The sequence below is a fragment of the Chiloscyllium plagiosum genome, unplaced genomic scaffold, assembly GCF_037043375.1.
Source record: "Chiloscyllium plagiosum isolate Xiang-an unplaced genomic scaffold, Cpla_swu_hap1 HiC_scaffold_45, whole genome shotgun sequence".
In the NCBI taxonomy this organism is placed as follows: domain Eukaryota; kingdom Metazoa; phylum Chordata; class Chondrichthyes; order Orectolobiformes; family Hemiscylliidae; genus Chiloscyllium; species Chiloscyllium plagiosum.
In genome coordinates this window covers 23,205,214-23,231,631 of record NW_028270183.1, presented here as the reverse complement: position 1 = coordinate 23,231,631, position 26,418 = coordinate 23,205,214, and the positions used below count along the sequence as shown (strand labels likewise).

The 26,418-nt window shown below is 43.4% G+C and overlaps 1 protein-coding gene across 3 annotated transcripts in view; it reads right to left on the bottom strand.

Annotated features, from left to right (window-relative positions):
• Positions 1–26,418, bottom strand: part of tecrb (trans-2,3-enoyl-CoA reductase b) — a 101,643-nt gene that overhangs the window by 19,748 nt on the left and 55,477 nt on the right. For all 3 annotated transcript variants that reach the window (XM_043694707.2, XM_087983294.1, XM_043694706.2), the window contains 7 exons: positions 22,935–22,979; positions 19,699–19,802; positions 17,234–17,349; positions 14,889–14,994; positions 4,176–4,248; positions 1,657–1,700; positions 252–309 (listed from right to left, as the gene is read on the bottom strand). In XM_043694707.2, the coding sequence (XP_043550642.1) occupies positions 252–309; positions 1,657–1,700; positions 4,176–4,248; positions 14,889–14,994; positions 17,234–17,349; positions 19,699–19,802; positions 22,935–22,979 (546 nt within the window). The remainder of the gene's footprint in view (positions 1–251; positions 310–1,656; positions 1,701–4,175; positions 4,249–14,888; positions 14,995–17,233; positions 17,350–19,698; positions 19,803–22,934; positions 22,980–26,418) is intronic.

Here is a 26,418-nt window from a genome sequence, read left to right as displayed (position 1 = left end):
GGAGTATTCCATCACACTCCTGACTTGTACCTTTTAGATGATGGACAGGGTGGACTGGCAGATTTGTTTCCTCAGCTACATTGGAAAACAAGGTTTGATGGTCACACACCTTTAATTTCTTTAAATTGAAGTCAACTCACAAACTGCCAGCGTAAAGACGTAAATATGTAAAGAGTTGTTTTCTGTGTTTTGAACCCAATGAGACCACCAAACCCACATTACTGCCATCAGGTTTTGCTACACAGCCTCACCTGGTGGCCGAAGATTCCTCAGTGCCACGTGAATTGAAAAGTTTCCCAGCTGGCAGAACTGCAGAGAGAGAGAGAGAGAGAAAACAGGAAAGCAAATGACTACCAAAAAACTCACCAAGCAGAGGCAGCTGAGAGTCACTAACTCCAGCAATATTTCCCAGATAAGCATCACATTATAACGATGTGCTTTAGCCACAGCACAATCAGGATGCCCTCGGAGGATTTGTGGATAGAGTTTGATGAAACGGGCTAGGAGGATGCATGTATGGGGCATAAATACGACTGATACCCAGACTAGCGAATGGCCTACTGCAGTGCTTTCATTTCCCTGCAATCCAGATGAAAGCCCATACTTGCCAAAGTTAAACCACAATATCTGATGTCAGATTGATTTCCCCGACTGTCAGCATTTGCAGGACAGTCCCAAATAAAGTAAGAACCACACTAGTAACCAATTTAGGATCATTAGTTAGGATTGTAACATGGCTCACTTACATTTGCTAAAAACTACATATTTTCAAATGCAGGGCCTTGTCCTTTGCACCTTTTTTTAAAAATTAAACAAAAGTATGGGATAAGAATTGTTCTCTGGTGCAATCTTCAGCAACACTTCAACCAATCAGGGTCAATCAGCACTCTTTTCTCATGCAGGATAAACTGTTTACTCCTCGAACTCCTGAACTCTTGGCCTCAGCATGGATTCAGCGAGGCGTCCTCCCAGCTTGGCATGGCCTCAGTGTGGACTTCTGGCCTCAAGGTAATTCCAGAGCAGTCTCCTGCCCCTGAAACGATTCCTGGCACAGTCTGGAGTCAAGGCCCAGTGCAGACTGGAGGGTAGGTGCCAGCGTGGACTGAGTTGGAAGGTCCACATTCAGAATTCATTCCTACGATCTGCTGTGCTGGGCTTTTTATTTCTTTATAATTTTTTATCCCCCTAAGAACTTGTACTGAAAAATCTGTACATAGGTACAGATGGTGTACCTAAGATGGTGTTGTAAGTGACGACTTGTAAACTTTTCACTGTACTCATTCGTGTACGTGACAAAGTTAATTCAATTCAATTCAAAACCAGTCACGTGGAGGCTTGGAAGAGTGTCCTGAGGAAATTCACTCCAAATTGTCCTTCCCGAGCTATTTGAGGGAGGAGTCAGTGCAGATTAACATTACCATCAATTCATATACTATAGCATCATCTCCAAGACAGAGAATATGAATAATAATGATCAATAGCTACACATACTGACAACTTTATTCTCAAGAACATTAATTAAAATGGAAAACAAAATTCATTCGAGCAAAATTCTCATGGTTTTGTAGCTGGTAAACTCCAGAGCAAAGAAAAAGGGCAGTATTAATCAGATATTTAAATTAAAAGTTTGTAGATATTAGAGAAAGGGAAACTTACCAGGAATATAGCAAGAGCAATTTTCACTTGTTTGTCCCCATAAGCTGAAATAGAAAAATCAGTCAATTATCCAGGAAACCAGAAGGACGTCTAAAAGGAACTTAGTCTCTAGCACCCTTATCCAAATAGGTTATGGGTTGGTTGTGGGGCACAAGAAATGTGGCAATTCAGAGGCCCAAAATAATGAGTTCTGGAGAGTTATACCAGACTCAAAATGTTAACTCTACCTCTCTTGCCATAGATGCTGCCAGACCTGCTGAGTTCCTCCAGCACATTTTTTTATTATCAGACTGGACACCAGCTCAAACTCTCACGATATAATCCAAATCTCATTCATAAATCAAATTATAATGCTAGCTAGTCTAATGGTGGTTATGAAACTATCGATTGTTGTTCAAAAAAACCTAATCAGGTTCACTAACGTCCTTAAGGAAGGAAATTTCCCATTCTCACCCATTCTGGCCTACATGTGACTCTACACCACAGTAGCCTGGCCAGCTTTTAACTACCCTCTGAAATGACCCTGCAAGACACATTTAGGGCAATTAGGTAGCAAACAAATGCTGATCTTGCCAAGGCCTCCTGCATCCAAAAGAGTAACCAAAAAATAAAACATCAAAAGGCCTCAAAGAGCTAAAAACAAATGCCACCCCCAGTCCAAATAGCTGCCACAAGGCCTCTACCTGGAACACAAGCAGTTGGAGGCCACAGGAGTGAAGAGGGAATTCTCAGAGTGCCTCAACATGCTTAAATGCATGCACAGAGATGCGTTTCTGTAAGGAAATGAACTTTACCTCAATAATGAGAGCATAAAGACCCATGGCAGGCAAGGAGGAAAATAATATACTTTTGGCAAAGAAGCAAGATCGTTATCAGACAGCATCTCCCTCCACTCCACCCACCCAGACAGTGCTCGCCCCAGAAAATTCAAAGGTTGGCAAAAACTAGTAGACACTTGGAAAGCAGTTACCCAAAACTGGGCTCCCATGCATTCAGCTGACAGATGTCGTATATGTCAACTGCAAAGGATGATGGAGCTCTCGTGATAATATTAATGTTTGCAATTCTTTTTCTGTAATGGGATATAAATCGCCATTACAAACCACAGCAGTGATGCGACTACTTGGCAAGAGACTCGAAGGCTTCGAAACCTTTGTGGTTTTTCTCAGAGTACCTAATGAAATACAATGCATCACATCTTGAAATTTGCACTCTTGCAACACACAACAAACTAACCTGTAGTTAACAGCAAACCTAACTTGCTTTTTACATGCCAAGACATGTGGCTTTACGGTAACAGAATCAGATAGAACCTGACTATGAATTGAAGCGGGATACACTAGATGGGGGTGAACAAAAAGACTGATCAATTTTAATGGTATGTGAGCGCACACGTGTTTATGGATGGAATTTCAGACAGTTGGATTTAAGTAGGTTAAAGTGAGTGAACGGAATAGGGGACTCACAAGAGACCTCCAGGGTTGTACAGGTGAAGTTGCCCAACCCCTCTGTCTCACAGGTAATTATTCTTCACTTGAGCCCAGAGTGTGTTGGCCACAGAAGGCATCGCAATCAGCCTGATCCTGTGACCGACATGCACAGCAAGGGATACAGCAAGGTGGGAAAGGAAACAAGGGAAGTGTAACCACAGACTTCTACAGTGGCGCTACCCACTGCCATGCCCCCCACCCCAGCCCCAAAAAATAAATTAGATCTGGTTTATTTTGTTCTCAAGATACAGCCAAATCTGGCAAGGCCACACCTACTGTGAAATTCCATGATAAGGGTGGGTGCTGCAGTCCTTGCACCTTGGAAATCAATCTCACAAATCACCTCCTCTAAGATTTGGACCCAATGTCAAATATTATTTGATAATACTCCTGCGAGACCCCTAGGGATATTTCCCTACTATGAAAAAAAGTAAGATGTTACGCAAATGCAATCACGTGTTGCTGATGTCATGGCAACCAAAAAAGTTCATTCTAACTCAGGATGTGGGCAATGACACTGGTGCAGCTTAATTTGTTGCCCTCATGGGTAAAGGTGATACCAAGGAAGGATGCCCAAGAGACAAAGAGAGAGAAAACACCAATCCAAGTCCATGTTAGAATGAGACGAGTGGTAGTATTAAAATATTCCATCCCCAGTACTGCTGCCCTCGTCATTCCTGATGGAGTTGGGCAAGAATGACAAAGCAACTTTAGTTAGTCGCTGTACTGTAGCTATGGTCAGAATGGAGAGAGTGGATAGGAAGGACAGGAGTGACCACTAATCGAAGCATCTCAGTAATGGGGGCATCTACTCCAGGGCATATACACATCAAGCTACTGGGGAATTGCTGGACCTTCCTAATGGGTTCCGTCTAAGGGCGAGCTGATGCACCGTGCCCCCGCTGTACCAAAATTGGGTACCACTGTCACGTATAGTGGGCAATTCTTCCCAGGCCTCAGTGCAGGGTAGATCGGGTACTCAAGCCAGCACCCTGATTCACACTAACGTTAACACGGGCTGTGACTTACCAGGTGGTGTGTACAGCGGGTGATTGATGTGAAAAGCCAGCCAGGCTGCAAAACCCCAGTAATAAGTGCAATTCTAAAAGAGAAGGAAAACTCCAAATTAAACAGGACTCAGAACAAGAACAGGGGATCAAAGCACTCACATAGAAATAGAACAGTACAGCACAGTACAGGCCCTTCAGCCCTTGATGTTGTGCTGGCGTTTTATCCTACTCTGAGATCAAGCTAATCCATGTGCCTATCCAACAGTCAGTTAAATGTCCTTAATATATCCGACTCTACTACCACTGCTGGCTGTGCATTCCAAGCACCCACCCACTCTGGAATGTACCAATCTCTGACATCTCCCCTAAATCTTCCTCCAATCACCATAAAATTATGCCCCCTAGTGATGGACATTTTTGCCGTAGAAAAAGGTCTCTGGCTATCCACTCTATCTATGCCTCTCATCATCTTGCACACCTCTAATAAGTCATCTCTCATCCTTCTTCACTCCAATGAGAAAATCCCTAATTCCCTCAACCTTTCTTCCTAAGACATGCCATCCAGTCCAGACAGCATCCTGGTAAATCTCCTCTGCAGCCTCTCTAAAGTTTCCACATCCTTGCTATAATGAGGTGACCAGAACTGAACATAATATTCCAAGTGTGGTCTAATGAGAGCTTCATAGGACTGCAGCATAATCTTGCAGCTCTTAAACTCAACCCTCCTTGCAATTGAAAGCCAACAGACCATACGCCTTCTTAACAACCCTATCAACTTAGGTGGCAATTTTGAGGGATCTATCAACATGAATCCTAAGATCCCTCTGTTCCTCCACACTGTCAAGAATCCTGCCTTTAATCTGCATTCAAATTCAACCTACCAAAATGAATCACTTCATTTTTCCAGGTTGAACTCCACCTGCCATTTCTTGTCTAGCTCTGCATCCTGTCAATCTCCCATTGCAACCTCCAACAGCCCTCCACACTATCCACAACACCGCCTATCTTCGTGTCATCGGCAAACTTACTAACGCACCCTTCCACTTCCTCATCCAAGGCATTTATAAAAATCACAAAGAGCAGAGGTACCAGAACTGATTCCTATTGAACACCACTGGTCACCAAGCTCCAGGCTGAATACTTTCCATCTACTACTACCCTGTGTCTTCTATGGGCCAGCCAATTCTGTATCCAGACAACCAGAATTCCCTGTATCGCATGCCTCCTTACTTTCTGAATAAGCCTACCATGGGGAACCATATCAAATGCCTTGCTAAAATGTGCCATATACACCACATCCATTTTTCCATCTTCAATGTGTTTTGTCACATCCTCAAAGAATTCAATAAGGTTTAGGAGTAATGATATGCCCCTCACAAAGCCATGTTGACTATCAAGCTGTGCTTTTCCAATAATCATAAATTGTCTCTCTCAGATCCTCTCCAATAACGTGCCCTTCACCGATGTAAGACTGACTGGTTTATAATTCCCAGGATTATCCCTCTTCCCTTTCTTGAAGGAGGGAATAATATTTGCTCCCCTCAAATCATTTAGTACTACTCCAATCGACAGTGAGGACACCAAGATCATCACCAAAGGTGCAGCAATCTCTTCCCTTGTTTCCAGTAGTATCCTTGGGTATATCCCGTCTGGCCCAGGGGACTTATTCTCCTCATGCTTTTTCGCAAAATTTCCAGCAAATCCTCCTTCTTAACATCAGCCTGATGTGTATCAGCCTGTTCCACACTATCCTCACAAATGATAAGGTCCCTCTCATTAGTGAATTAGCTTCGGCTTTTTCATGCCCCTACTAGCTCTCCTAAGTCCATTCTTCAGTTCCTTCCTTTGTACCTTGTACTCCTTTAGAGCCCTGCCTGAACCTTGTTTCCTCAGCCTTAAGTAAGCTTCCCACTTCCTCTTGACTAGATGTTCCATATCCCTTGTTCCATATCCCTTGTCATCCAATGTTCCTTCACCCTACCATCCCCTCGTTACCTCAATGGGACAAACCCATCCATCACCTGCAGCAAGTGCTCCCTAAAAAACCTCCACATTTCTGTCATTCTTTTCCTGGAGAAAATCAGCTCCCACTTTATGCTCCTCAGTCCCATACCATCTGCTCCTATCCCTCTCCAAGAGTATAGTAAAGGTCAGGGAGTTGTGATCACTATCATCGAAATGCTCTCCCACCGTGAGATCCGACACCTGAACCTGGTTTGTTGTCAAGCACCAAATCCAATGTAGCCACCACTCTAGTCAGCCTATCTACATATTGAGCCAGAAATAGTTCCTGGACGCACTTGACAAAAGCTGCTCCATCCAAGCTATTTGCACTAAGGAGGTTCCAATCAATATTAAGGAAGTCGAAGTCACCCATGACAACAACCCGGCTATTTCTGCACCTTTCCAAGAACTTGTCTCCCAATCTGCTCCTCAGTGTCTCTGTGCTATTGGGTGGTCTATAGATAACTCCCAAAGTGACTGCTCCTTTCCTGTTTCTGATTTCCACCCATACTGACGCTGTAGACAGACCCTCCTCGACAACCTCTTTCTGCAGCTATGATACTATCCCTGATTAACAATGCCAGCCCCCACCTCTGTTACCTCTCTCCCTATTCCTTTTGAAACATCTAAACACCAGAACATCCAACAACCATTCCTGTCCCAGTGATAACCAAGCCTTTGTAATGGCCACATCGTAGCTCCACGTACTGATCCATGGTCCAAGTCTAATACCCTTATTCCTGATTACTTGCTTTAAAATAAACATACTTCATCCCATCACACTGACTGCAACTTTGCCCTATCAGCTGTCTATCCTTCCTCACAGACTCTCTGCACACTATAGCTGTCTGTTCACCGGTTACACAGCCTCTGATCCATAGCTCCAGTTCCCATTCCCCTGACAAATTAGTTTAAACCGTCCCGAAGAGTTCCAGCAAACCTTCCACCCTGGATAATGGTACCCGTCCAGTGCAACTCTCCTCCTTGTACAGGTCCCACCTTCCCCAGAAGTTATCCTAATGATCGACATATCTGAAGCTCTCACTCCTAAAGCAGCTCTGCAGCCACGTACTTAGCTGCACTCGTTCTCTGGTCCTCGCCTCACTAGCCCATGGCACCGGTAGCAATCCTGAGATTACTACTCTGCTCATCCTGCCTTTCAGTTTCCAACCTAACCCCCTACGTTCACTTCTCAGATCCTCATCTCTTTCCTCACCTATGTCATTGGTTCCAATGTGTATTACGACTTCTGGCTACTCATCCTCCCTCTTTAAGAACCCTGTAGATTTGATCAGAGTCATTCCCAGCAACTGGGAGGCAGCATAACATCCGAGAGTCTCATTCACGACCACAGAACCTCCTGTCGGTTCCTCTAACCATCTCCTAACACTATTGCTCTCCTATCCTCCTCACTTCACTTCTGAGCCAGGCTCAGTGCAAAAGACAGGCTGTTATGGCTTTCCCCTGGCAGATCATCCACCCAAACAGTATCCAAAGCGGTATACGTATTATTGAAGGAATGGCCACAAGTGATCGCTGCACTGACTGCCTATTCTCTTTCCTTCTCCTGACGGTCACCCAGCCACCTTTATCCTGTAACTTAGGTGTGACAACCTCCTTATAATTCCCTTCTTTCACTCCCTCAGTCTCCCGAATGATCCAAAGTTCATCCAGCTCCAGTTCCCTAACGCAGTTACAGCACAAGTAAAGACACAGAACAAACCAACAGCACCAAATGACTGGACCAACATACCAACCTCGTTGAGATTCATCTTGCCGTCTGAAACACAAACGTATCGTCCCCGCATTGCTCAACAATCTCCAAAAATTCACAAATCTGTGATTCTGTCGGTACAGCATGACTCAGTCAGCACCCAGTTCTGGTCCCCTGCCTTTCTCATATTGCCAGGTTTTGTCCCATCAATGAAAGTATCAAAGTCCTATCCCTAACCAGCCAGTGTCAACAATGCTTTAGACAATGAGGGATCCAGAATAGTGTCAGTGTTTTCTCAAGTTTTTTCAATATTCATTTGCGGGATGTGGGCGTTGCTGGCTGGGCCCAGCATTTACTGCTCATCCCTAGTTGCCCCTTGAAGTAGTGGTGGTGAGCTGCCTTCTTGAACTGCTGCAGGTCACATGCTGTAGATTGACCCACAGTGCTATTATGCAGGCAATTCTAGGAATTTGACCCAACAATCCAGTCCTAGATAATCATTAGTCAGCTCGAGAGAAAGATGACGCAGAAACAAGAGATTCAAAGCACTGGTACTTCTGATAGCCTCTACTCAAAATTCCATTCACATAACTTGGACTTGATGCCCTCACAGTTGAACAGCCTGTCTGTTTAAGCTAATGTACTAATAATTGGATTGGGGACTGCATGAGCTAGGGCAGGTGGGAACTGGGAAAGAGTTTATTAAAGAATTAGAAATGCCTAATTACTGTAACCATTACAAAGCTGAACTCATAACCAACTCCCAAGTAAATCAATTAATTATCGAGCAGCTTGACGAATAGGCCAAGGGCTCCTGTTATTCTGTTCAGGCTGACTGCATTGCAGCACGTATTCTGCAAGCAACATGATACCATCGAGAGGATGTACTAAAGGGGGCTGATCAAATTCAGTGTAGATCAACAAATCTGAACTGGTCGCGACCTCCCAGTGCCAGAGGAATGCATGGCCTGGTTTCTGCTGAGGGACGTCACAGGCATGCTTTTTGGTTAAAGTTACTGTCAACCTTACAAAGTTGTTATAGGCAGCGCCATTCCCTTCAGCCCAAAGTTACAAGCAATGAGGACAGGTTGCATAACTTAGGCATGAGCTCCATTTGAATACAAGAATTTATGGAGTGATTTACTGGAGTTACTTAAACTGGTTGGAAGATTTAATGAGGTAGATGGAAAGAAACTATTTTTATGGAAGGATATGACCTTAAAATGAGAGCTGGGGTGCTGGTGTGTTGCACCAAAGTACTGGAATGCTGCAACTTCCACATTTAAAAAAAAACTGGAGTCCAATCAAAAACCAGGAATAAGAGAGCTTTGTTGTTAGAGGGCAATCGGAGTTAGAGCTAAAGTTGGCAAAAAGGGCAGAGATACAGATCTGAAACAATCTAACTGCATGGTGGAACAGACTGGAGGGGCTTGAATAGCTTCTTCCTGTTGCTACCAGGCTGAATCCTGGGATGGTAACATTGACCCACAAGAGGAGATTATGGAAGAGGCGGAGTCTTTATTCTCAGTGTTTAGAACAGTGAGGGTGATCTATTGAATCACAAAAGCCCTACAGTGTGGAAAGAGGTCATTCAGCCGATCAGGTCTGCACCAACCCTCCAAAGAGTTTCCGACCCAATCCCACACGCCCACTCAATCACCCGAGGCTGGAATTGAAGCCAGGTTCCTGGTACGGTGAGGCAGCAATGCTTACCATCGAGCATTGTGCCACCTGGAAGTATATGAAATTCTTGGAGCTCAAAAGGGTAGATGCAGATTAAAAAGATCATTTTGTTTTGGGCTCTGGACTAAAGACAGGAAAAGATATTGCTTGAAACTAAGGAAACTGTGTAAAAAGATTCACATGTACATTCACATCTGTACATGTGAACTGTACATTCAATGCTGCCTTTCAGGGTCATTTTGCCTCAAGCCAGATTTTTGCTTGGCTTTTCAAATCAGCATCATCAGCTGGGGCCTGAGCACAGTAACAACAACTTGATTGACTTTAGGGCAGATGGCTGTAGCCACGTGACTGGACAACTCAACAGAAACAACCAGCCTGTGAAGAAAAGATATTTACTTCTCCTCCTCCCCCCACTCCTCTGTAAAAGAAAGTGCCCAGTAGCTAGCTACTCTCCCTCATCTTTCTCTGCAAGTAACCCCTTGTTAAAAGGGCAAAAGAAAACTTTCAGCTGAAAGGATGAATCCTCGAAAATGAAAGAAAAACTGAGAGAATTGGTGCCTCCAATGTCCTCGTGAAAAAGATTGAAGGAATGAAAAGGAATTGAAAGCTGAATTGAGACTGGTGTCGAATAACTATGGCTGTAGAGAGGACTTTAAAACAATTAGACGGCAAACACATGGGGTTACAAAACAAAAGGATATGGCAACACTACAGGGTAACTATTTTGATAATGACACCCAGAGTGGAATAGAAAGGGGTAGTGTACGAAAGCACAAAAGCACAGCAACAATTAGAGTCAAAAACAGATAAAATGGTAAAACGGAAAAAAAATTACATAATTTAATCTTTAGTTAAAATGTGCACAATATTCAGAACAAAATAAATGAATTAATGGCATTAATAGAGGTTAATAGATATGACTGTATAGCCATTATGGAGATACAGACCACAATTCTGTAAGTTTTAGAATACTCGTAGACAAAGATGACAGTGGTCCTAAGGGAAGAGTACTAAACTGGGCCAAGGCCAATTATATTAAAATTAGGCAGGAGCTGGGAAATGTGGATTGGACACAGCTATTTGAAGGTAAGTCCACATTTGATATGTGAGAGGCTTTCAAAGATAGGTTAAAGGTAGTGCAGGATAGGCATGTCCCGTTGAAAGCAAAGCACAGGACAGGCAAGATTCGTGAACCGTGAATGACAGGAGAAGTCGTACGACTAGACAAGAGGAAAAGGCAAGCGTACGTAAGATCCAGGCAGCTAAGAACAGAATGGGCCCTGGAGGAATATTGGAAGAGTAGGACCAGTCTTAAACAAGGAGTCATGAAACAGCTTTAGTGAGCAGAATTAAGGAGAATTCCAAAGCATTTTATTCTTATATAAAAAGCAAGCGAGTAACTAGAGAAAGGATTGGTCCACCAAAGGATAATGAAGGAAGGCTGTGTGCCAAATCTGAGAGAATGGGTGAGATTCTGAATGATTATTTTGCATCAGTGTTCACTGAGGAGAGGGTCATGATGAATGTTGAGATTAGAGATAGAGGTTTGATTAGTCTGGATCACATTGACATAAGTAGGGAAGGTGCCTTGGGTAGGCTAGAGGTTATTAAGGTGAACAAATCCCCAGGACCGGATGGGATCTATCTCAGGTTACTGAGGGAGGCGAGAGAGGAAATAGCTAAGGCCCTGACAGACATCTTTGTAGCATCCTTAAACACAGGTGAGGTGCCAGAGGACTGGAAGGTAGCTCATGTTGTCTCGCTGTACAAGAAGGGTAGTAGGGATATTCCAGTTAACTACAGACCAGTGAGCCTAACGTCAGTGGTGGGAAAGTTGCTGGAGAAGGTACTGAGGGATAGGATCTATTTATATTTAGAAAAAAATGGGCTTATCAGTGATAGGCAACATGGTTTTGTGCGGGGGAGATCATGCCTTACCAACTTAATAAAGTACTTTGAGGAAGTGACCAAGTTGATAGATGAAGGAAGGGCTGTAGATATCATATACATGGACTTTAGTTTGATAAGGTTCCCCATGGTAAACTAATAGAGAAAGTGAAGTCACATGGTGTGCAGGGTGTTCTAGCTAGGTGGATAAAGAACTGGTTGAGTAACAGGAGACAGAGAGTAGTAGTTGAAGGGAATTTCTCGAAATGGAGAAAGGTGACCAGTGGTGTTCCACAGGGATCAGTGCTGGGGCCACTGTTGTTTGTGATATACATCAATGATCTGGAAGAGGGCATTGTTGGTATGATCAGCAGACGACACTAAGATTGGTGGAGTAGCAGAAAGCATAAGGGACTGTCAAAGAATACAGGAAAATATAGATAGACTGGAGAGTTGGGCAGAAAAATGGCAGATGGAGTTCAATCCAGACAAATGAGGTGATGCATTTTGGGAAGTCTAATTCTAGAGCAAATTATACAATAAATGGAAGAATTTTGGGAAAGGTTGATGAGCAGAGAGATCTGGGAGTTCAGGTCCATTGTACCCTGAAGGTTGCTGCACAGGTGGATAGAGTGGTCAAGAAGGCATATGGTATGCTTACCTTCATCGAACAGGGTATTGAGTATAAGAGCTGGCAGGTCATGTTAAAATTGTACACGACATAGTATTCTAAGTGCGGCTGAACCAATGTACAGTTCTGGTCGCCACATTACCAAAAGGATGTGGATGCTTTACAGAGGGTGCAGAGGAGGTTTACGAGGATGTGGCCTGGTATGGAAGGTGCTAGCTATGAAGAGAGGTTAGGTTTATTTTCATTTGAAAAAAGGAGATCGAGGTTCCTCTATATTTCCGACTATAACCTGGTGGTGTGTAATTAGAAAAAAGGAGACCTGACTGAGGTCTACAAATTCATGAAGGGTATAGACAGGGTAGAGTGAGATAAGCTTTTTCCCCCAGAGTGAAGGATTCAATAACGAGAGGTCACGCTTTCAAGGTGAAAGGTGAAAAGTTTAAGGGGGATACACGTGGCAAGTACTTTACAGAGGGTGGTCAGTGCCTCGAACACGTTGCCAGCAGTGGTAGTAGAGGCAGGCATGGTAGATTCATTTAAGTTGCGTGTGGACAGATGCATGAGTAGGTGGGGAGCAGAGGGTTACAGATCCTAAAACAGCAGAAGAGCTGCACAGATGGCAGTTGAATACGCATGAGTGAATGAATTGAAAACTAGTTTTTAACAGCAATTTCACTCTGTGAGAGATGGAAATTGGGGAAAAAAAAATCCTTTAATGAAAGACAAAAAGTAGATCACACTGGGAATAGTTTACCACTTGAAAAAAAGCCCAAAATTGGGGAGGGGAAGAAAGATGAAAGCCCTCAGGTGCTTTCACTGCAACACACAAAGTCACAGTGCTGGCGGTTTAAGAAAGGCACTTGGAAAAATGACTTGGTTAAAGAGGCTAAACAATGCAATTGGTTCAGGCGAGCACAAGCAAGCACGGGAGCAAGACAGTGCACGCACGGGCAAGACAGAGCACGAGCGAGCGAGAGCGCGTGTGCGAGTACGCAAAATTGCTCTCACAGCCTCATCTATGTTTTAGAAAGAGCACCATCTAAATAACAATAGTACCAATGACATTCCTGATGAAGGGCTTTTGCCCGAAACGTCGATTTTGCCTGTCCTCGGATGCTGCCTGAATTGCTGTGCTCTTCCAGCACCACTGATCCAGAATCTGGTTTCCAGCATCTGCAGTCATTGTTTTTACCCCAATGACAGAGAAGGCAATCCAGACAGAAGAATCGATGGAGAAGGCACAGACCATTCCAGAAGACACATAACCTGGCTATACTTTTGAGAGACTAAATTCTATTCTTTTTAAAAATGCAAGTGGAACTTCTATTTATTGGAACAACATAACATTAGAATCTTGCTTTATTTGGAAACAGCTAGTAGTCAGTAGGGATCTATTTGGCTTGTTAATACTTTGGTTAATTTGTTCACTGTTAGAGTTAGATAAATAAATTGTTAACTGTTGATTCTAAAGCGAATGTCAGGAATTTATTTTATTTAACCTCTAGAAATTGGTGAAAAGCAGTTTTCACACTCTGAGCGTGAAAAGCTGAGTGGGAGGTGCTCCTCTCTGGGTGGTTTGGTTTTAGTTGCCAGAGTTTGCATAGGAAATTGAGGGGTAATCTAACTAAGGATTTTAGCAAAAAACAAAGAATTCAAGAAGATACATAACAAAAGAAACTAATTACACTGTCCCAAGTGTCCATAACAAGGCAGCATAACCTTATAAAATAAGAGCTTAGTCATGTTAGGAGCAAGATCAAAAAGGCCATTCAGCACACACAGTCTGCTCCACTGTGCAATGAGATTATGGACAATCTCATAACCCACAATTCCACTTTCCTGCCTTTTCCCATAACCCTAGATTCCCTTCTTAATTAAAAAAAAAAGTCTCACTCAACTTACTCTTAAGCATCCAGCCTTAGCAGCCCTCTGCAGTAAAGAATTCCACAGATATGGAAGCAGTTATTCACAAGAGCAGAAGTGTACTGCTGAGGTTGTATTAGGCTCTGGTCAGATCATCTTTGGAATATTCTGAGGAATTCTAGGACCCTAATGAAGGATGTGCTGGTGTTGGAGGGGCTCCACAGGAGGTTTATAAGGGCCTGTCATGAGGAGCGGTTGAGGACTCTGGGTCTGTACTCGATGGAGTTTAGAAGGATGAGATTGAAACTTACAGAATACTGAGAGGCCTGGATAGTGTGGACATGGAGAAGATGTTTCTCCTACTAGCAGAAACTAGGACCTGAGGGCACAGCATTAGAATGAAGAGACACCTCTCTAGAAGGGAGATGAGGAGGAATTTCATCAGCCAGAGGATGGTGAATCCATGGAACTAGTTGCTGCAGAGTGTTGTGGAAGTCAAGTCTTGAGTGTATTTAAATCCAAGATAGATAGGTTCTTGACATGGAATTCAAGGTTTAGGGTTAAGGCTGGAGGAAGTGCTTGAGAAACATATCAGCCACCATCAAATGATGAAGCAGATTTGATGAGGTGACTGACCTAATTCTGCCTCCATATATTATGATCTATATGAGGGTGGAATTTACTGGAGCTCACTTACAGCTGTGAAGATTGAGACTGACTGAAACATCCAGAAAGAAAAACCTAAGATTTGGAGAGAAGACAGATAAAAGATAACTATAGTCTAATAAGGAGCAGCAGCAGGCTAGAGGAGCTGAATACTTCTTCCTTGTCAACATACTGAGCTTGGGAGCACGGTGGGGCTGGTCTCTAACACAGCTGGACAAGTTAAGAGCTCTACACAGAAAAGGATAAAACTCCACAGATAATGACAGAGTAAACACTGTTACCTTGAAGATGTTTCGGAATGGCATGGTGCCATGGGAAAACCGATGAACAAACAGAGTCTCCAGCAGCCTCTTGATGTAGTGAAAGGAGTGGCAAATGCAGGCAAGGCTACAGGGAGGAATGAGACAGTGAGAGTAGTGTTAACCAGCACTTATAATATGGTGAGCATTGTAAAATATAATGGAGTTACTGACCACATTAAGCAGTCTTTAAAAACTCCCTTCAACATCCAAGTGCAGTGCTCCATCCAGCTTTCCCAGATTCTACCCTATCCCATTAATAACTCAAAATCAAACCACATTACCTCTGCAAAAAGCATAGTGTCTAATTAGGGTTGGGTAATAAATGACATTAGTGACAATATCAGCACAGACACAGAATCAGGGAATGGTTACAACACAGCAGACCATTCCATCCATCACATCTGCAGCGAGTACCACTTCCCAGCCTCCAACCCTCAGGCTTGCCATTCTCTTCTCTTCAGGTACTTAGCAAATTCCTGACTAGAAGCCACAACTGAACCTGGCCCCACGATATTCTCAATCGTTCATTACATTTCACCATAAGGGGAAGGACCATGACATGGCTGACACAACCTCAGATCTGAAGAGCGCCCTTCCACAGGCAGATGCAGATGTTCCTGTGATATTGCTTAAAGAGCATGGGATTCTCCCATTCTCCCCTTAACCAGTGTCACCAGAAACATATTAATCAGTTGGCTTTGGGATCAACTCCAAAGTCCTCAGCCTCATGCAATCAGACAGCTCCATGGCCTGCCAACACCTAACACCAGTGCTTCTGTCAGGAATAAACCAGTATCTATTGAACAGTGGCCCAGTGAAGAATCCATCCTCTCTGAGAAAAATAGTACAGATGAGATGAACAAAATCATGTGTGGAGTTTGCACATTCTCCCCGTGCCTGCATGAGTTTCCTCCGGGTTCTCCGGTTTCCTCCCACAGTCCAAAAACGTGCAGGTTAGGTGAATTGGCCATGCTAAATTGCCCGTAGTGTTAGGTGAAGGGGTAAATGTAAGGGAATGGGTCTGGGTGGGTTGCGCTTCGGTGGGTCGGTGTGGACTTGTTTGGCCGAAGGGCCTGTTTCCACACTGTAAGTAATCTAATCTAATCTAATCAGTAAAATATAGAGCAGCACAGAGTAGATAGAAGGACAGAGAACCTACATCTCACCCCTTGAGTAGGTCAAACATTGAGGAAAACCGCTTGTTAAATTTTTGAAATGCGAGTATGACTACCAAGGCTGGCATTTATTGCTGACTGTTCTGAGGAAGGGTCACTGGACCCGAAACAACTGACTTCTCTCCACAGATGCTGTCAGACCTGCTGAGATTTTCCAGCAATTGTTGTTTTTGTTTCTGGCATTTACATATCAAAAGGGAGTAGAGGTTTTGGAGAGAGAAAAGGTTTATCTGTATGTTACCGGGTTTGGAGGGTATTTGCTGTGAGGAGAGATTGGACAAACTCGTTTTTTTTTCTACAAGAATGTCAAAGGATGGAGCTGGGGGGACCTGACAGAAGTTTACAAAATTACAAATGATGTAGATATAATATTGATAGTTAGACTTTCACACAGGTTAGAAATGTCATTTACAAGTGGACATAAGTTTAAGGCAAAAGGGGGCAAATTTAAAGGAGATGTGAGAGGCAGATTTATTTTAAGAGAGTCGTAATTGCCTGGAATGCTTTGTCAGAGGTGGTTGTGGGGACGGATACAATTGCATAAGGCATTGACATTGGCATAGGCAGGGAATACAGGGATACAGACTGCATAAAGGCAAAAAGCTTTTAGATTAAAAAGGCATCATGTGTCAGCACCATTTTGTTTAGATTAGATTAGATTTCCTACAGTATGGAAACAGGCCATTTGGCGCAACAAGTCCACACCAACCCTCTGAAGAGTAACCAACCAGACCCATTCCCTTACCCTATATTTACCCCTGACTAATGCACCCAACACAATGGGCAATTTAGCTTGATCAATTCACCTGGCCTGCACATCTCTGGATTCTGGGAGGTAACCGGAGCACCCGGAGGAAATCCTCACATACAATCGACCGATGCGGGAATCGAACCCGGGTCCCTGGCACGATGAGGCAGCAGTGCTAACCACTGAGCCACTGTGCCACCCGTCTTGGCAGGCCAAAGGGCCTGTTACTGTGCTGCACCGTCCTATGTTCTTATTGCTCCTACCCCCTGCCACCATGCCCTCAAGATGGTGGTAGGAGCCTTCTTCCCAAGCTACTGTAGTCCACCTGGGTTTACAACTTGTAATTCTGGACCATCCGCAAAAAAGGAAATCTCCATGAGTCAAGACAACATTCAACTTACTGCACAACTGAATGGGGACTTGAGGTGAAAGCGTGCTTAGGGCCATAGATAAACGGCAGTCGGAAATAGAAGAGCAGGTAAATCAGCAGCGGTCCAGCATACTCAGTGAGAAACACCTGAGGGGTAAAAACAACAACATGCGTCACACACAGTACTTCAACACTTCCTTGTCTGGTGTGGATGCGTGGTAAACTGTTCACTTCCATTTAATTCTACATTCCCAACCTCTGGTTGCTGACCTGGGTGATTGCAGGAAAGATAGAGAGGATGGGAATAAAACCAGAGGAACTTTTAATGGATTCGTTTCTGGCCGAACAGCAGTGTCTTAGGTCCAAGGTGGACGCTGCCTGTCACTTGTCCACGATCGAGGACTTGTCCAGTGGCTCGCGCTCTGTGGACAGTACACATAATTAATGGCAGGAAGAGGAATTGGAGCGTTTGGTAGAACAATCAATTGTTGAACTTGCCAGGATTCCTTTAAGTTTTCTTTTAACAATTAACGATACCACTTCAAAGAGGCATAAAAGCACTGCCTCTGTTGTCTCTTACAACCAGCTGCATTCATCGACTTTCTCCAGTTCTGACAAAAGGTTTCTGACCTGAAACCGTACTTGATCTTCCAGCACTCTGTTTGGAAAGCAATGGCTCATTTCTTTCTGCTAATTCAGATCTTCACTTGCAACTGCAGTCATTCTAGTGCTAATCCTGATGCACCAGAGAATTGCTGACACACACACATCCCCTCTCACTCTTGGTTCTGTCTAATTGCCATACAAAATTCCATAATGCATTTTCAAACCAAATTCCTTCAATAGGTCATCTTAAGAATAAGCATAATAGGTAGTTACACTGCAAACTTTTCATCAAAGTCTACCTTTAACACACAAGATTATAATTCCTAGCCTTCAGACATCAATGAGGTTGACTGTACTCCTCTCATGAAGCACACACAACATTTGTGTCAGCAACATTCATGCCTTCAAATCAGAAAGTCAGGGTTCATCTCCCAATCCCAGATGGAACATAATCCAGGCAGACACACCACTGGGAGCCCAGGGAGTGATGCAGATATCTGTTTTTTGGTCTTAAGTATGTTTCTCTCAAGTTTAGGCCATTTGGTTAGTGACAAAATCTGTCCAACGTGTATCTGAATCAAGGAGCCCAGGCAGGGATCATTTGGCCCATCAAACCTCTGCTACCTTTTCAAAGACAGCTACCTAAGTAGTCTTTGTCCCCTGCCCTTTCCCTATCGCTCTTCAATTGTTTCCGTTCCCAAAGTATTTATTCAGTTCTCTTTTGAAAGTTACTATTGAATTTGCTTCCACCTTCACCAGATGCATTTTCTAGCCTACTTTATGTTTAGAAAAGACTGGAAATGTATAACAGATCTAGCACGCCCTTCAGGAAACACAATCAATTGTGTGGTTTAGATGAAAGGACAGAGCAGTCAATTTTCATGCAAAAATACATGGCCTGTATTTTACTGTGCACAGGAGAGGCAATTGATAATGTGCCAGAATAAATGTTATAGGCATCCTACGTGCATTCCCATTAAAAAGAACTGCTGGTACACAGTTACTCATTATAGCAGAAATTAAAGTATTCAAGTTTTAATACATAAGTCTATCAGCAAAAATTGTGGACAAGATGTTCACGTGCAAAGGTTGCACTGTTAATGGTGGTGGCCCTTCAGTCTCTGCTGAGACGGACATTAAATATCCCATTGCACTAAACCAAAGGCAGCTCTTGCTACCCTGGAGAACATTCTTCCCTCAACGAGCACCAATGAAACAAAACTCACTCAACGTTCACCTCTGTGTGCATCACACTCCATTGTATCCAAACTGCTTTGAAAAGGAGAGGCAATAAACTTTAGAGTCTCTCTGGTACAGTGTGGTTTAAGGTTAGCAATGCTGTCTCCAAGTCGCATAGTTGCAGGTTTGAGCCCACTCCACAGACCTCAGGATAGAATAAAGACTGGCAATGCAATTCTGAGGGAGTGCTTCACTATTGTAGGGCCTGTCTTTAGACCGAAAATTGAACCAAAGCTCTGTCACAGGGAGGTGAAAGATCTCTTGACATTATTTCAAAGTGCAAAGGAGTTCCTCCCGGTGTCCCTCAACCAACATGGTGGAAACAAGTTAGCTGTTCATTATCACACTGCTGTTTATGGGAGGTTTCTGTGTGTAGTCTGGTGGTTGCTTTTGCTTCGAAAGTTCCTCATTGGGAGCAACGTAGTTGGGATGCTAGAGGTTGAGAATGTATAAATACAAATAATTTGGCAACCAAATAGGATTTAAGAGTTCAAATTATCTGAAAAAAAAAGGACACCTAAAATTAAAGGTGTACCCCAACACCATTCACGTATGGCAAGGGACCACTGAAGTTCAAAAGGCAAATATGCAAGGTTCGTACAGCAAACGGTTTCAACCATGACTGAAGTAGTGAGATCATTTAGAACTTACTGTAACCCATCCAATCTGAGCACCAAGGTCTTTGAAGTAAAGGGTGGCTGTGGTACCAACAGGGAGGTTCTGCAAAATTTCCTCATCCCGGAGTGACTTGCCCTCTGCAAAACACAAGAAAAACTTACAATGGCCTGAAGCAGAGAAAGGCAGTTCCTTCTTAATTCCCCACACACATAAGTCTTTTCAGTAATTAAAATGGGTGGCACGGTGGCACGATGGTTCAATTCCCGCCTCAGGCAACTGTGTGTGTGGAGTTTGCACATTCTCCCCGTGTCTGCGTGGGTTTCCTCCGGGTGCTCTGGTTTCCTCCCACAGTCCAAAAAAAAATGTGCAGGTTAGGTGAATTGGCCATGCTAAATTGTCCATAATGTTAGGGGAATGTAGAGGAATGGGTCCGGATGGGTTGTTCTTCGGACTTGTTAGGCTGAAAGGCCTGTTTCCACATTGTAAGTAATCTAAAACCCGAAAGAAGGACCTTAATCAGATGGACCAATGGGCCACTCAAATGGAGTTTAATTTAGATAAATGTGAGGTCTTGCATTTTAGAAAGGCAAATCAGGGAAGGACTTAATGGTAGGACCCTGGGGAGTGTTACCGAACACACAGACCTAGGGGTGCAGGCGCACAGTACCTTGAAAGTGTAGTCGAAGGTAGACAGGGTAGATTAGATTAGATTAGATTAAGGAACGAAGGCACACTTGCCTTTACTGGTCAGTGTATTAAGTGAAGGAGTTGGGAGGTCATGTTGCAACAGAACATTGGCGAGGCCACATTTAGAATACTGCATACAGTTCTAGTCTCCCTGCTATAGGCAAAATGTTGTTAAACCTCAAAGGGTTCAGAAAAGATTTACAATGCAATTGCTGGATTTGAAGGGTTCGACCTTAAGGGAGAGGCTGAATAGGCTGGAGCTATTTTCCCTGAAGCGTCAGAGGTTGAGAGGTGACCATATGGTGACTTATAAAATCATCAGGGCGTGAATAGGGTAAATAGACAAGGTCATTTTCACAGGGCAGGAGAGTCCAAAGCTAGAGGGCAAGGGTTTAAGGTGAGAGGGGGAAGCTTTAAAAAGGACCCAAGGGTCAAGTTTTTCACACAGAAGGTGGAACGTGTATGGAACGGTTGCCAGAGGAAACTGGTGGAGGCTGGCACAATTACAACATTCAAAAGGCATCTGGATGGGTATATGAATCAAAAGGGTTGAGAAGGGTATGAGTCAAATGCTGGCAAATGGGACTAGGATAGCTGGTCAGCATGGATGGGTTGCAGCAAAGGGTCTGTCCCAGTGTTATACATCTCTAACTGTGGATGCTGAAAAACAGAAATTGGTGTAAAAATTCAGCTGACCTCGCAGCATCTGTGGAGAGAAATCAGAGTTAATGTTTCGGGTCAACTGACTCTTCTTCAGAACTAATGTCTTTGCAGTTCCACTCTTCAATTAGATCCCAGCTGATTTATATGTTGCCTCATAGAATCACAGAATCCCTACAGTTTAGAAGCAGGCCATTCCACCCAAAAGGTCCACATTAACCTATCAAAAAGCATCCCAGCCAGACCTAGCCTCCTACCTTATCCCTGTAAATCTGCATTTCCCATGGCAAGCATATAGCTCCCTAGATACTAAGGACAATTAGGATGTCCAATCCACCTAACGTGTATATCTTTGAACTGCTGGAGGAAACCAGAACTATCAGAGGAGACTCACACAGACATGGGCAGAATGTGCAAACTCCACAGACACAGTCACCTGAGGGTGAAATGGAACCGGGATCGCTGGTGCTGTGAGGCAGCAGTGTTAACTGCTGTGCTGCCCAAGCCTTTGTTCAGTATCCATAAATGCCCTCACACACAATACTAACCTCAGTCTTGAAATTTTTAATTCACCTCCACGGTTAACATTTTAGGGGAGTCAGAGTTCCAGATTTCCACTACACCCTGCATATGAAGTCCTTCCTGACATACTTCTGATGAGCCAGCACTAATTTTAAGAGGATGCTCCTTTGTCTGAACCACTTACCAATGTAGGGCAGTTGACACCCCCTAGCCTCTTCACTTATTTAAAAAAATTGTGGCTGATGATTAGATTAGATTCTCTACAGTGTGGAAACAGACAATTTGGCCCAACAAGTCCAAACCGACCTTCTGAAGTGTAACCCTCCCAGACCCATTCTCCTATATTTATCCCTGACTAATGCACCTAACACGATGGGCAATTTAGCATAACCAATTCGCTTGACCTGCACATCTTTGGACTGTGGGAGGAAACTGGAGCACCTAGAGGAAACCCATGCAGACACAGGGAGAATGTACAAACTCCACACAGACAGTTGCCCGAGACAAGAATTGAACCCGGTCTCCGGTGCTGTGAGGCATCAGTGCTAATCACTGAGCCACCATGTCGCCCATGTGATCTGACGGTGACCTCAATTTCACTTTCCTATTTGCACCCTGCCTCTCCATACCCGCTCCTCTCATAATCTTTGATGTCTGTCTGTCTGTCTATCTATCTATGGCTTACAAATATTCAATGACCTAACCAACATTGTTTTCTGGACAAAGAATTCCACAGATTCACGACCCTCAGGAAAAAAAATGTTTTCCTCATCACCATCTTAAATGGGAGAACTCTTATTTTTCAACTGTATCATCTACTTCAAATCTCTTCCACAAAGAAACATCTTTCCAGTATCCACCTCTCTTTCCTATTCATCTTAACCACATGGTAGAATCTGTGCTGCATCCTCTTACAGAAGTGCTCCCATTTGAAAATAAGAGCTGTACCGCACAAAACAACATACCACAAACAAAACACTAACATGCCAGCGCTGGGCAACAGGCAAGCATTTACTGCAGTGATTTTATTGGAGTCAGTTGGGTGAATGAAAACTGTGGAAATCTGTGGGCACAGAAAAAAGATTCCAAACCCCAACAAAGTGAAGAGGAGTTCATTTGACAGACGAAGTAAGTGTGTGGGAAACCCACAAGACTTGGGAAGAGGTGGCACAGAGCTGAAAATGTGTTGCTGGAAAGGCGCAGCAGGTCAGGCAGCATCCAAGGAGCCGGAGAATCGACGTTTCGGGCATGAGCCCTTCTTCAGGAAGAGGTGGCACAGCCAAGGTAAAGGGATAATATTATCGGAGTGGAACCACACATCAATGGTATCGGGGCATTAGGGCAGACAAAGTCCAATGAGTGGAGGTCCCACCCAAAGGTGGAATCGATTTATCACTTACTTGGATCCAGCCTAATGGATTGCCTGGCAGGATACCACCGAGTATCTGAAACAGAAAAGTCAAGTACATTAACACTCATCTCCGCAGAGTATAGGATCATATCCTAACTGTAAATAGGAACAATGTGAATACTGAAGAATCATTATACATTTAAAACATCCACATTTAAATTAAATACTTATAGGTTGGTCCAGAGGAAGTTCACAAGAATGATCCCAGGAAGGAAAGGCTTAACATATGAGGAATGTTTGAGGACTCTGGGTCTATATCCGATGGAATTCAGAAGGATCAGGAGGTATCTAATTGAAACCTACAGAATACTGAAAGGCCTGGATACAGTGGACATTGGAAAAGTGTTTCCATTGGCAGGAGAGACTAGGACCCGAGAGCACAGCCTTAGAGTAAAGGGAAGTCCCTTTAGAATGGAGATGAGGAGAAACCTCTTCAGCCAGAGAGTGGTGAATCTATGGAATTCACTGCCACAGAAGGCTGGAGGCAACCAGGTCATTGAGTATATTTAACACAGAGATAAATAGGTTTGTGATTGTTAAGGGGATCAAAAGGTATGTGGAGAAGGTGGGAGAATGGGGTTCAGAAACTGAATGGATGGGCTGAATGGCCTAATTTCTGCTCCGATGTCTTATGGTCAAAGTTAAAACAATGACCATGACCTATTCACATTTGCCTTTAGATTCCTTCATGGATGCATGTGTTGCTGAGACACAGGAGATTTTCTTCCCTAATAATTGCAAGGTCATCATTACTAACAGTAACTTTCAGTAGCAGAATGATTACTAAGTTGCATGCAAGTTCCACCAGCTATTGTGGGTTTTTTTTGAACCCAGTCTCCAGAAAATTCCACTTTGACACATCTAACCATCTCCCCAGTTGCTACTCCAAAGTTGCCAGTCACAATGATGTAAGCACTCTGTTTATTTCTGGGAGAAACAGCAAACAATTTTCAGGAAATTTGCTCCATCTCTCTGCAATTTATTTGACTTGTGTTGAGTTTTTTTCTGATCATAGCAACAAATCTTACGAATCCTATTGAAACCAGGGTGGTGAGAGGGGTTGCAATGTATGTGTAAGGGATAGCTGAGAGAACATAAGGATAAAGCAGTTGGATCTGCGATGTAGGCCAGGCGAGGCTCATAACACCATTCACCAGCTGAGCTGTTAGAAGAAAGGGTTTGGGTAACTCACATGAAGAAAAAGGTGTTCATCAGAAACCGAACAAGACCAACCATATAAAAACTATGATTGATATCCCTAACGCAGGTTAGAGGCTCAAAATTCTGCAAAGTGTAACCTACCTCCTAACTCCCCAGTGACTACCATTTAAGACACAAGGCATGATGGAATAATTTCCATTTGTCTGGATGAGTGCAACTTCAACATCATGAAAGAAGCTTGACACTATCCTGGAAAAAGCAGAGTTGGTTGGCATCACATCCACCACCTTCAACTCTCTCTTTCATCTCTCAACCTTCACAAGTGCACACATGCAGCTACAAGATGAACTGCAGTAACTCATCAAGGCACCTAAGGCTGTATATCTGCTAAACCCATGACCACTTCTATCTAGAAGGATGCATGCAGATGCATGGAAACACCACCACCTGCACATTCCCAACCAAATCATGTGCCTTGAATCTATATAGCCACTGGATCAAAATCCTGTGATTCCCCGCATACCACATGGACTGCAGCAGTTCAAGGTAACAGGTCTGTTTTCCAGGGCAATTAGGAATGGTCAACAAATAATGCCATATCCTTTGAATAAATTTAATAAAAATGCTTACGGAAGTGAAGTGTTTATAGGAAAGACCATCTCTCCCAAAAAGGTCAGACTTGCTTTTGACCCTCAGTGGTAGAATAAGTAGCCCATCAAGTCTACTCTGCCATTCAATTAGAAAATGGTTGATCTGATAATTCTCAACTCCACTTTCCTGCCTTTTCGCCATAATCCTTGATTCCCTTACTGATTAAAAAAATCAATTAGCCTTGAATGTGCTGAGCGACCTAGCCTCAAAGCACTATGAAGCATTCCACAGACTCCCATTCAAGAGAAGAATTTCCTCTGTCTTAAACTGGCCATCCCTTATTCTGAGATTATGCTTTCCAGTCCTGAACTCTCTCAGCATCTACCCTGTTAAGCAGCCTAAATTGTACATGGTTCGACACCCAAAAATCCCCAAGTCATTCTGTAAAATTCACTTACTGGGCGACCAATCAGGAAAAGTTATGTCCATGAATAGAGTATATGATGATACCATGGTTTTAAGATGTATTTTGTCCTGGTTTCATTTAGAGAGAGATTGGGAGACAGGTGTCATGCAGTTTATGAGAAGATAAACAACTTGTGAAGCCTTGGGTTTTCTTAGAAAGCATTGGAACATTAGAAGCAGCCTGACTGGGTGTGGTCAAGGTGCCAAATATAGAACCAGAGATTTTAGGTTTAGCTTTCAGCAGAAGCTGCTGAGGTTGTGAGAAGCTACCACATTTCGCTTTGCTACAACTGAAAACTGGAGTTCTCTCTCTCAGGACTGTCTTTTGATGTTCTTTCTTCCTGGATTGGACAACAACAGGCAAAACAATCTATTTGTTTAATTTGCCTTTTGGCAAAGGTTCATTGGGATACTGCTATATTAGAACAGTTACGGTTCAGTAGCAAAATAATCTAATATTCTGTTAAGTTTTCCAATAGAGTAAAGTTATTCCAAGTTCCTCTTTCTTTTGTTGTATGTAATGTAGTGTTTGAATAAATTGTGTTTTGCTCAATGTCGAGTAGTTTGACCAATCGAATTGCATCTGAAAGGAAGCATGTCATACTGACCTTTAAAATAAAAAAAAAAGTTAGGGTCTAAGCCACCTTAAAATATTTTGAGGGGTCTGATCTGGTCCATAACAATTAGAAGAAAATGGTGAGAAGTTACTCCTCCAATCACAGGCTAGTTTTCTTCTATACTTATTGCTGCTCGGTTCCTCAGAGAGCCTATAGCAGCAAACACAGGAGACAAACTGCCTGTGAATGCAGCGTACAGTTATGTAAGTAAATGATAGCAGTGAGGGTGTTCCAGGACTGCTACTTGCTAAGGCTGGAAGTGTACACACTAAGAGAAGACCGAGTGGTAATTGTGGAGGGGAGGAGCTTACACAAGTGTCAAGGGTGGGGGTGAGATGGGGAAAAAGTGGTAAGGAGGAAGTTGTAAGCTGGGTATGGACGAAAGTGGGAGTTGCAAGATGAGAGTGAAGGAGAAAGGGCTGCAAGAGGGTTGTGGTAGGACAAGGGGGCTATGGAGGCTCAACAGAGACAGAATAGTTTTAAACCGGTCAACAAAGGAAATCCCAGTTACTTGGGGTCTGAAAAAAAGACTTTAATTCAGTTAACCAGAGACATTAGAGGAACAAAATAAAATTGTTACTATGATAAACCTGTTTTAAAAAAAAAGGTTCAATCTCAACTGCACTATTGTACCAAGTT